This window comes from Manis pentadactyla, chromosome 14, assembly GCF_030020395.1.
Source record: "Manis pentadactyla isolate mManPen7 chromosome 14, mManPen7.hap1, whole genome shotgun sequence".
In the NCBI taxonomy this organism is placed as follows: domain Eukaryota; kingdom Metazoa; phylum Chordata; class Mammalia; order Pholidota; family Manidae; genus Manis; species Manis pentadactyla.
This window is the reverse complement of record NC_080032.1, coordinates 6,288,730-6,300,726: the sequence shown is the minus strand read 5'-3', so window position 1 is coordinate 6,300,726 and position 11,997 is coordinate 6,288,730. Positions and strand designations below refer to the sequence as shown.

At 46.7% G+C, this 11,997-nt stretch overlaps 1 protein-coding gene across 1 annotated transcript; it reads left to right on the top strand.

The window, feature by feature from the left end:
• Positions 1-308: 308 nt before the first annotated feature.
• On the top strand, positions 309-11,233 carry YWHAH (tyrosine 3-monooxygenase/tryptophan 5-monooxygenase activation protein eta). The gene is made up of 2 exons (XM_057491303.1): positions 309-581; positions 9,773-11,233. The coding sequence occupies exons 1-2, from the start codon at positions 495-497 to the stop codon at positions 10,424-10,426; spliced, it is 741 nt and encodes a 246-aa protein (XP_057347286.1). The 5' UTR covers positions 309-494; the 3' UTR covers positions 10,427-11,233.
• The last annotated feature ends 764 nt before the right edge of the window (positions 11,234-11,997 follow it).

Sequence of the window (11,997 nt, the reverse complement as noted above, 5' to 3'; positions counted from 1 at the left end):
TACGTTACCTGCACAGCCGCCCTCCCCGCGCCCCCTCCTCCGGCTCCGCAGTTCCGACCCCACTCTCCCTCGCCCACCTCCACCTCTGCGGCGGTAAACTGCAGCACTCACAGGGCGCCTGCGCGGCTCTGGGGCGGGGCGGTGGCGGCAGCTATTTATAGTAGGTGACGTCACCTTGAAATAGACCGTTAGGGCCGGCCCGCCCTTCCCCCCCACTCCCGCCACTCCCCGCCGCCCGACCCGACTGCTCGCACTGCGCAGGCGTCTTGCCACCCTCCCATCCCCCTGCGCGGCCGCCTCTCCTCCCTCCGCGGCGTTGGCGGCGCCAGCCACAGCGCGCGGGGCGAGCCAGCGAGAGGGCGCGAGCGGCGGCGCTGCCTGCAGCCTGCAGCCTCAGGCCGGCCGGCGAGCCAGTGCGCGTGCGCGGCCTCCGCGGCGACCGGGGAGCGGACGGGCGGCCGAGCGGTGCGGGGAGCGTGGCGAGGCCGAGCGACATGGGGGACCGGGAGCAGCTGCTGCAGCGGGCGCGGCTGGCCGAGCAGGCGGAGCGCTACGACGACATGGCTTCCGCCATGAAGGCGGTGAGCGCCCCGGGAGCCCGGCCGGCGCAGGGGTGGGATGGGCGACAGGGCGGCTACTCCCTCCGGGCCCGGGCGATCCCGCTGGGCGCGGTCGCAGCCTGCGCTTCCCGCGCCCGCCGACCGTCCCGCCTTTTCCTGTGGCCGGGCCGGGGTGGGGTCCCTGGGGAGGGAGCCCCCGGGGTCGCGAGTGCAGCCCGCGGCGACGGGCGGGGTCGCCGCATCCTGAGCCCCGGGGTGGGGCGATGGGGTGCCAGAGGAAACGTGAGGTAGCCACATTCTTCGTTCCAGACCCTTCTGTCGGCCTGGGGCTCGCCCCTTCTCGCTTGCCCTCATAACCCAGGGTGTAATGAACCACCTAGTGAGTGGCGCCCTGTCTCTGCCAGTTTCCCGGCCCACCCTGAAGTCTGTGTGATCCCGATCTGCTCTGCTCTGCTCACCGAGTCGTTCTCTCCCTCTTCCCACTCCCGGGGGCTGGCTTTGTGTGCGGAGACCCCCATCCTGCATTCCAGGCGTGGACAGGGCTGAGGGCGGCGGGCATGGGGCCACACTCTCGGGTTTGCTGCTCATACTCGTCTGCCTGGACGTTGAAATGAGACGTGACTTCTAGGTGAGCCGAGCCTGTTTGCCTTTGCATTCCCGAGACCCTCCTAGATGGATTCTGCAGCTCGACTTCCGGTGAGGGAGCCGTGCCTGGCCAGCCACACCCTAGCAAGGACCGTGGCTTAGACACCACCTGCTTTCTGAGACCTAGAGTTCCTGTTACACTCACTGTCCTGTCTCTTAACATTATTTTAACGTTTACTCTAAATGAACATATCTCTGCGTCAAGGTCACACGGTGGTAGAACCGCAACTGTGGCCGCCAGTGTGGTATATACGTTCATCCAGTGTACAACCTTCTGAGACCTGGAAGGTTCTGCCTGGGCCCCACCTTAAACCTAAGGATTCTGAAACCCTAGGGGTGGAACTCAGCAATAACGCACTTAAACAGCTCTCCTGGCAGTTTTCAGCGGGTCAAGGTGGAGAATTACTGCCATGGCTATAGCTCATTTGCCCTTTTGCTGGTCTTGTGAGGCGATTTCTTAGGGAAGAACCTACAGATTCAGAAGCTCCTAAAATTTGAGTCACTTGAAAAGCTTTTAAGGCTTTGATATTATATGAAATATGTTTTTGAAGTCAGTATTTGGGATTATCCAGATTAAGAAAGATACTCAGAGAGTTATTTCTCCTGTGGCGGTCCTGTTACACATTGAATTAGGTGTGTGTGAAAACCACCACCACCAGAGTCCATTGTGGATCGCTGGCGATCCTGACCTGAGCCCTGGCGTGCTGTCGTGGGTGAGATAGGAGCTTTTCATCCGAACCAGGGATAATCTAGATTTGGGGCCTGAAATCTGTAATTCTGGTGCCCTTTTAAAGAAAATGAATGTTAAAAATCAGTTAATTTTGCAGAATTAGGACTGAATGCATTTCCTTGGAAGGGGCTCTGAGCTTCATTTTCGTGGGGATAAAGCCATACAGCGAATTTCTGCCCACCCAGCAAGTCACATTTAAGTAAGCCTCTTCTACCAAATGAGTGGTACTGGGATCACGTACATTTTAGTGAGGCCCCCACTCTGTGAGTGCCTGTGGTGTTAGGAGCCCTTTGAGGAATAAGGAAGGGAGGGGGGTTGGAGGAGAGGTGAATTGTGGTTAAGGGAAACTGACTAGAAGTTACATCTGGAGCCACAGGAAACCTGAGGCAACTTGATATGGGAAGTAAGGAAAAAACTGAGAGAGGTACCCAGAATGAAATATAGTCCCATTATATTTGAAAATAAAAGAATTGGCTTTCTAGTCTTCATAAGCAGGCTTGAAAAATGCTTTTCTGCAGCTGGCTGCCTGTGTCCATAGATTTTTCTCTGAGACTTTTAAGGTAGCATTTTGCAAACTAACAGACCCTTCTGTGTGCTGAGAATCTTAATACTTGGATCTGTGATGATCGATGGCTTTGATAAGCCATCATCAGCATTGAAAATCCAAGCTCTGTGTTGTCTCAATTTTGATAAACCATTCCCTCAAGGTAACAACGATTAAAAAAATATGAACTCTGTCAGTATGCCTGTTTCATTATAAAATGTTTCTGTCATCTGAATTAATGGAATATATTTATTGGAAAGAATGTGGCAGGGTTCAGTGGAAAACTGTTTTACCTGTTCAGTTGATGTATACATTAAATTCTTTATGTTATTGGGAAGACTTCATTTTATTAATATCAGTAGGCCTTACATGGAGTTATTGGAAAGAGTCTGAATTCCAGTAACCCTCGGCTTGTCAGGGCGGTGGAAGGGGGCAGGTAAGTAGGCTGCTGCAGGGAGGACAGAGCCGCATGCCTCAGCGAGGAGGTGTTCCAAAGCCACCACTCTGTGACCTTGGAACTTAACATCTCTTGGCTTTGGGTCTGAGGTGTAATGTTGATGTTACTGTCAAGTCGGTTTTTAGTTTTCCTTCTAACCTGTTTTCCCTTTCCTTTACAATTTAAATGGTCACCTAATATTGCCTGCCTGTAATGGTGTTCCTAATGCTACCAGCGTCACCTGGAGGATGGTGTCGGTAAGCTTTAAGAAAAGTCATGCGTACTGGAAACAACGCTGTTGGAGCACAAGTTGAGAGCTGCGGTTCCCTGCCTCACTGCATAATTTGAAGAGGCAAGGAATGTTTCTGAAGTAAAGGGGTGTCTTCAAGCTCTCCTCATCTCATACCTAGTAGCTTATAAAAAGTGTGATAGTGTGAGGAGACATTGAGAAAAATTCTAGAACCCAAGTCCTTTGTAGGCTAGGCTTGGGATGACCTTACACAATTCATAACCTCTGTAAAATGGGTGTAATACCATCTTAGGAGAACTGTGAAGTAAACCTGTGAGATTAAAATGTCAGTGCATAAGATTTAAGTGATTTAGGGGGAGTGTATAAATAACCAGGTAGATTTCTGGTGAATATTTATGGATCGACATAATGCAGTCATGTCTCATTGCCATAAGTCATCTATGATACTGAAACATAGATGGTAATTGCGAAGGTATAAAATGTAAAATATCATTTGGGATAACAGGGTGTGTTGATACATGCTTGACTACAGAGTTGATTAAGGATAGGGAGAAATATGTCTGAACGGCTTAGAGGATATCTGTAGAAGTCCTAAGGGCAGGAAGCAACGCTGCTGCTTACAGAAACAGGAGCCAGAGAGGAAGAGGCACTTGGCCCACCAGTGGGAAAAAGGCTCGTATTCCAACAGCTGGGAGATGATGGGAAGTAGGGAAAGGAGCAGGTGGTGTATAAAAGTAGTGTGGCTGAGTGGCCCAGGGTGAGACAACTCGAGTTGCAGACACTAAAAGGTGTACCAGAACTGGTTAGTGTGAAATCTTAAAGCCACATTGGTAATACTATGGTGTGAAATACAGATAAAATGATAGTGAGCCTGTTTTCCATGAAATGGTCATTTGTAGTGTTATTATTGCCTGGTCATATTGGCTGGAGGGAAGAAGGCCCTGGATTCCTCTTCAGCGGTCTGGATTAAAGCAACTTCACATGGTGAACAGTTCACATGGCTTTGCTGCACTGCGGTGGGAGCTGCGGCCCCTTCCTGGGTGCGGGATCGCCGAATTGCCCCCGGAAGAGCTCCCACAGTCAGGGTCCCCACTCGGCCTGGAACTGTATTGGTGGTGGGGTGCAGTTGTCCTGCTTTTCCAGAGATGGTTTGGGAGGGGATGGCCCAAATGAGTATCCCGTGTTACAGTTCAAGTTCATGGACTATGTTTCGTATTTTACTTACTAGGTGCTCAGTAAATTGTGGCTGTTAATTCCATGTTCTCTTTTAATCTTTATAACAACTGTGCCTGGACACAATTCAGTTTTACAAGGGAGATTTAAAGATGTTGATTTTTCTCAAGGTCAAGTTGTAAAGTGAAGATCTGAACTCTTGAATTTAAAGATGTCACTTTAACCACTATGCTAAAGCCCCCTGAAACTGAGGGCTAATATTTCTAGTATACTTTTAGGTATAATAACCATTGTCATCACTGGTGACTAAATTCCAAGCCTTTACACGAATGGGCTTACTGAACAAATAATTTCATCTATTAGATGTTCATTTTTATTTATTTTTGCCATGTTTGATTAAAAATGGAATCCACCACTTCTGGGTCTTAGCTCCAGCAGGAGAACATAAAAGGCAAACTCATAGCATCTGGGTTCCGCTTGTTCTGAAGACCAGTTTTTAGCATAAGCACGGTTCTAACTGAATTTGAGTTCCTGCTATGAATTAAGTGCAAGACTGTTAAATTATTTGAAGTTTTTTCACGTCCTTGGCACCAATTGTTTCTCCATGTTGCCTTTAGTATGTTTTATGTAAGCCTATAGGCTCCCAAATTCAGTCCCTAGGTTGTTGGTAAAATTCCTAGTTTCCAAGGTGAGGCTGCCAGTCTCCCGTTCCTGCCGGGGTGCTCCTCCCACTCCTCCCCTCTTTGGTGGTGGTGGTTTGAACTTCCCTGTGATGGAACCGGGCACAGCTTCTGAATCAGCTTTCAGTCCTGGTGCCTCCAGGGACGGCAGCATGCAGTAATGCCATTCACATGGGGTTGTGTTTAATCCCTGCCAATCCCCATGAAAATGTTCAATTAAGGCAAAAACAAGAAAAGGCGGTCTCTTCCTGCCCTTAGGACTCCTGTAGACATCCTCTAAGAGTGGATGTTAACAATCTGAACTCACCTGCTCTGAGCTTGACGCTTAGCCTCTCTGGCCAGCAGAACCGCCACCTCACCCGGTGAGGACAGGAAGTCTTCCCGTGCCCGGGCAAGTGGTGACCGACTGGGTGTTCCCAGTTTGGGACCAGGCAGAATCCTCACTTTCAAGGCCATTAACTTAGGAAAGAGTTAGCCAAAAAAGATCTCATCCCTCTAGTTCACTTTAAAAAACACCACCACCAACACAGGTTTCTGTTGAAGAAGCTTAAGGATTTTATGATGTGGTTGTTTACCTAATCGTTCCTGAGAGTTGTTTTCTCCTCCCTCATCAAAGCGAACTTGTGGTAGGAAGGTAGTTTGTGGCTGTGGTACCCATAAAAGGTGGGGTGGTAGTGCGGCGGTGTAACAGTGGCCCGAGTTGGCAGTTCAGGGTGGCAGTTTTTGTTTGCTCTGTTTTACTTTTGAAGTTGGGTGTTCCCAGATTAAGAACTTTTAAGTTTTCCCAAATTGTCCCTGTGCTATTTTTGGCAGTGTATCTATTTTTACTCACAAACACATAGTTTATTGCCTAGTGAGTTAGTGGGAGGACGCCCTGAGGGATTTTTGAGTAATCCAGTGGTGTCACTGGAAGATAAATGAGCTGGTAGCTGACCAGGTTATTCGTGACTCTTAGTACTGCTCTGTAGTCTGGGAGCAGAGAAAGTGGGTGAACTGAGTGCCCCAGGGTTGGGAGTTGGCACAGCCATTGGCTGTGTGGTAAGGAAATGAGTCACGTGGCTGCCAGGGACTCCAGGCTTCAAAGGGTATGGAGAGGAGGTCCTTTATAAATGGGAACCGACTGTCAATTTAAAGTTTTCAGGAAGTAAGATTAAATGGGCGGGGGGGTGGGGGGGTTAGCAGGTGAACAAGGCAGAGGCTGTGAGCTGAGTTGGGGGAGCCTCCTAGAGGTGGTGTAGCCACGTGAAGACTCTGGAATGGCTGTGCTGAGGGCAGCTCACGTGTGGCCTAAAGGAGAGAGTTGGTGTGGGGGTGGAAAGAAGGTCAAGAACCATTGTGGGTCTCTCAGATCTTGAAAATTTTTCTTGTCTTTGCTTCATATTTCTAATTAGAAACCATTAGCAAATTTAGGATTGTAGAGATGCAATAAGTCCTCTCTGCAGAGTCTGCAGGTACCCATCTGCTGGTTTAGGGTTAGTGTGGGCGGGTCCTGGTACTGCTTTCCTTGGCGTGACACCACCAGGCCTCCCGGACTCTTATTGGGATCTCCTGGCTCCTGGCATTTTGGAATTTGAAGTCTTGGGAACTGGCGCGAGCTAACATTAATGAAGGTCACTTGTGATAGGTATCACCAATTAAGACCGGCTGTGAATCTTGTTCCTTAGAATAGGCCATCTGATTGCACTTGAATCTAATTTTCCCATCTGGGGAAGACTTCTTTAGTTCAAATAATCTGGTCAAGTATAACTATCTGCCTTCCAAAAGTTTCCCTTACTTAACTGAGTTGTAACCCAGGAGTATTAAAAAGTACTATATTTAATTAGCATCCAGTTACTTCCTAGTTAGGCCCTGGCTGGGGTTCTAAGAACAATGCTTGCTTGCTTAGCTGTTAGTCACACTCAGCTGATACTCATAGTGATTCATTCAGACTGGCAGGCAACCAGATGATCGTTACATAAACACTAATACTCCCAGTAAATGACTTTTCTTGTGAAGGTGTCATAAATATTGCCTAGTAGCCTTTTTTGGCAGTTTATTCTTGAGGACGGGTGCACAAATTCCTGAAGCCCACAGATACATCCAGATTTTGTTTATGTTAATAGTGTCAACCTTCCACCTTCCACCATGCCTTATTGCTTTTTATTGTTGCTCAGGAGAAGTGGAATCAGAATTTTAGAGCTGAAAAGGTCCTTGGAGTTTGGCTTAAGGCCTTTTTTTTTTTTTTTTGATATTGATACCACCCTTCGTACTAACACCGTGTGTGATACATGAATGTGTTTCAGATAAGTACTCAATTTTAATGAAATACTCTGGGGAGTTACCTGGGTGTGTATCTGCAACAGTCTAACACAGCTTTGTTAATTACAGGATGAAGTATTTAGTGATTCCTTATGGATATCATTTGCATTTTAATGTCCAGTGCCCTTAGATTTACTTCCTGCACAATCTAAGAAGCTCTCCACATTCAGTTCTTGCTTTATGTTTTATATTGACTATAGCCCTAGAAGAGTAAGTCATTCTAGAGGGTTCAGACAATCTGAGATTTGTCAGAGTACTTGAGATCATTTTGATTTACAAAGGTTGCTTCCTTAAAAGACCAGATTATCAAACAGATACTTACAAAGTCTGTTTATATTTTGAAAAAAACAAATGTATGTGAGTGTTTAAAGGCACTTACTGGAGGAGAAAACGAGTGGGATTACAGATCTTCACCTGGATTTGAAGGGACCATGGAATTCGGATTAGTAGGGAGGAGATTGCCCTGGACTGGAGCAGATCTCAGAGAGAGGTGTGGACACCACTCCTGTCTGTGAGGAGGAGTGAGGAACCCGGCTTGCAGGCAGCTGTCCTGGGGGATGCAGGGGGTTCATTTGTAGCCAAAGACCACCCTGGAGAAAGAAGGGAGGTTGGGTTGATGGAGTTGGTAAAGGAGGAGTCACAGCCCTAAGGATTCATAGCAGGGATGAGGGCTGGGACAGGGAAGGGGGAAATGAGAGGAGGGTGGGGTTATTTTCACCTTGTCCAGGGTTTATTGAGGGAGGCATGGGGGAGGGGGAGATGGTTCCTTTTTTCACTTTTTAAGAACTTGGCACATGTTTTCTAATTTTATACATCAAAGTGATTATATTTGTTGCTTATGTTCTTGAATTACAAATTTTTCAAATAAACCTATCGTTTTTGTATTGTTCCTTTAAAATTTTTTTGATTTACCACTGCTCAGTCTTCTCCATCCATGTTAAACTTGATATGGTGTTAATGACTTTCTCTGTTGAACTTGGCTTCCCTCTCCATTGCAAGAGTTTCTGTCTTTAAGTAATACTATTTTTCGTTGAATGTTTTATGGTTTCCTAAGTGCCTTTTTTTTTTTTTTAAAGATCTTTACCTGTAAGCTGTATAATTAAAGGAATTCCCTGGGTTATGTCTAGTTTGTAGAAGGTACGAGCCAGTTTAGCAAGTTGGTGGCTCTGCAGGAGCCCAGAGCAAAGTTTTCTGACTCCAAGGCTGTATTAGTTTCCTAGGGCTGCTAAACAAAGTGCCACAGACTGGGTGTCTTAAAACAATCATTTTATCATCATAGTTCAGAACACTAGAAGTCAAAGATCAAGGGGTTGTTGGCAGGGCTGTGTTCCCTCTGAAGGCTGTAGGGAAAATCTTTTCCTCGCCTGGCTTCTAGTGGCTCCTGGTAATTCCTTGGTGTTCCTTGGCTTGTGGACACATCACTGCAGCCTCTGCCTCCATGGTTTCTCCCCATGAGTTTGTCTCCAAATCTCCCTTTATAAGGACACCAGTCACTGCATTTAGGGTCCACCCTAATCCAGTATGACTTCATCGCAACTTGATTACCTCTTACCAAATAAAGTCACATTCACAGTCACCAAGAGTTGGGACTTGCACATAACTTTTTGGGGACACAATTCAACATCACAGCAAAGTCCGGGGCTCTTTCTACTAACCACATAACTGGTTCACCTGGATTTGGCGTCATGGAGCACTACCTGAAGGGGGTTACAACTTGTGAAATTTAACATTTCTACTTAAAATAATTGATCTTCTATCCTTGGCCATCAGGATTTCCTGTCAGGTAGGTCAGAGTAAAGCTTGCTGCAGTCTAGCTGTGCTTCCTGGCAGCAGAGCCTGGGGGCACTTGACTGTCATTCACATAAACGTTTTTGCTTGGGGGAGGCTGGGTATAGCAGTGAGGTTTCCTGTGTCACCCACACAGCGAAACTGGCCACTAGATCTGTGTGGTGTTTGATCTTGTCTGTGAAGCTCTGACCTGTTAATAAGAATCTGAGGGAGTGTGTTGTTTTTTTCTAGAACGTAAAGGTGGAAGTAGAATCTGGAATAGACTTCCAGTCTGTAATCTGAACATCTGACAAAGGAGTTCTGTGGTCTCCTGTTGACAGTATCTTGTGCTGAACCTCAGGGCTTTCTCACACACCGTATGTACCACCACCTCACAACCTTCCCATGATGATCTTTATCCCCATACCTCTACCAAGATGAAGGCAACATCTTATAAGGCCTGAATTAGGAATTTATCAAAGTCCTTATCATTTAATATTGAGAGTTTCAAGTATTATTTCTGTCATTAGACTATAGTTTTCCTTCAGATAGTACCTATGTCTGACTGGTTTTTCTCCAGAGGAGCTTGTATCTGGTCCTGTTTCTGAGAAGCGTTGTTGATCAAGTTGAAGATTTTTCCCAGATTTTCAGGCTTGGATCTCAGTGTTTATCTTTTTGGGATTCTGCAGGTGACAGAGCTCAATGAACCTCTCTCCAATGAAGATCGAAACCTCCTGTCTGTGGCCTACAAGAATGTGGTTGGTGCCCGGCGGTCTTCTTGGAGGGTCATCAGCAGCATTGAGCAGAAAACCATGGCTGATGGAAATGAGAAGAAATTGGAGAAAGTTAAAGCTTACCGGGAGAAGATTGAGAAGGAGCTGGAAACAGTGTGCAATGATGTCCTGGCCCTGCTTGACAAGTTCCTCATCAAGAACTGCAATGATTTTCAGTATGAGAGCAAGGTGTTTTACCTGAAAATGAAAGGCGACTACTACCGCTACTTGGCAGAGGTAGCTTCCGGGGAGAAGAAAAACAGTGTGGTTGAAGCTTCGGAGGCTGCCTACAAGGAAGCCTTTGAAATCAGCAAAGAGCACATGCAGCCGACACACCCCATCCGCCTGGGCCTGGCCCTCAACTTCTCCGTGTTCTACTACGAGATCCAGAATGCGCCCGAGCAGGCCTGCCTCTTGGCCAAACAAGCCTTTGACGACGCCATAGCTGAGCTGGACACACTCAATGAGGATTCCTATAAGGACTCCACGCTCATCATGCAGCTGCTGCGGGACAACCTCACCCTCTGGACGAGCGACCAGCAGGACGAGGAAGCGGGGGAGGGCAACTGAGGGGCCTCCGGGCCCGCCGCCCTGCCTTCGCCCACCACCCCCATTGCCGCCGATTCTTCCTTGCCACAATCACTAAATACCTAGTGCTAAACCTATCTGTATTGGCAGCACAGCTACTCAGACCTGCTCTCCTGCCCCCTGGGAAGCAGTTTCCGATAAATCTTCATGGGCAGTGCTGGTTGGGTGGTTGCTTTGAGCCCACAGGAGCTCCCTTTTCCAAATGTGCAGACAAGTGCGTCCTGAAGGAGGCATTTTACTATGCCTGTTGATCTGTGTGAAATCCAGGCAAAAGCAATGGGCAAGTTTAGAAAGGAGAGTTAGCCAACACAGGCTCCAGTTGATATTTAAATGATCCGTTTAGAACAAGCTGATAGTGTTTTGTTAAGCAGTACAACTTGTGCATGCAAAAGTGAATTCCCCCCCACCTCTTTTCTTCAGCTAATGGAAAACTTAAGGGAAGCTGATACAAAGAGCCCACCGGCTCCTTCCCATCAGCTTTATAATAAACTGTTTAATGTGAGGTTTCAGTAGCGCCTTGTTTCTGCCTCTTTAAATTATGTGCACAAACCTTCTTTTCAATGCAATGCATCTAAAGTTTTGATACCTGTAACTTTTTTGTTTTTGGTTGCAATTGTTTTAAGAATCATGGATTTATTTTTTTGTAACTTTTTGGCTCTTGTCCTTGTGTATCCTGACAGCACCATGTGTGTTAGCCCATGTCAATCAAGATGGGTAATTATGAAATGCCAGACTTCTAAATTAAATGTTTTGGAATTCAGTGGGTAAATAAATGCTGCTTTGGGGATATCTTCATGTGTATAGTCTTCATTTTTCTCCCCTCTGAAGGAGCTGTTAAACAGGTCACCATTTTGAATCCTGGTTTGAGTCTCAAACATTGAAGCATTTTTAGTAAGTTTTCCTGCTGTCTGATCCCATTACACATTTTGCAATAGACACTTAAAGCTGGTGAATTTTAAATTGTTTTCTGTGGACCCAGCTAACATAGCCTCTTTGATCCACTCTTCTGGTCACCAGTGCTCGTAGGGTGCTGAGGAGAGCAAGATGCTGTCTGCCGCAGTACAGGACCTCTGTGAAAGGCATGTCTCCTTTAACTTGGGAGGGTGTTGCTCAACCCGCCCTGGAATGTTGGTTTATGTTTAATATTCAAGGTAGATAATAAACTTAAGACGTGTCCTCCATTTTAAAAAATACTCTTTCTGTATTTCGTGTGAACTCTTCACAATTTTTACCACCTCTAGTGTGGTGCCCAGGACCAAATGGGCTTGTTAAATGGATTAATTTAGTTACACAAAGGTCTTGAACACCTGACCCTTGAAAGCTTGACCCTTGATTGGTGACAGTGGCCTTGATCCAGTCTCTGTCCTTGAACTTTATGGTGGCGCCCAAAACTGGAAAGTTTAACCTATTCTGAAGTGAACTTGTGACCTACGTGTTTATAATAAGTACTCCTTAGCCTGTTTCAAGTTGGCCTGATTGCTATCTAAGAAGGCTATCAAGTTTTATTTCAGATAATAGGTCAGCTGTCTTAGAGCTACAAGCTTTATTTGGCC

Excerpts from the sequence above, each read along its gene's own strand:
- YWHAH (XM_057491303.1), top strand. The coding sequence starts at position 495 with ATGGGGGACCGGGAGCAGCTGCTGCAGCGGGCGCGGCTGGCCGAGCAG. Across the intron at positions 582-9,772 it reads TGGCTTCCGCCATGAAGGCG|GTGACAGAGCTCAATGAACC; the intron begins GTGAGCGCCCCG and ends GGGATTCTGCAG.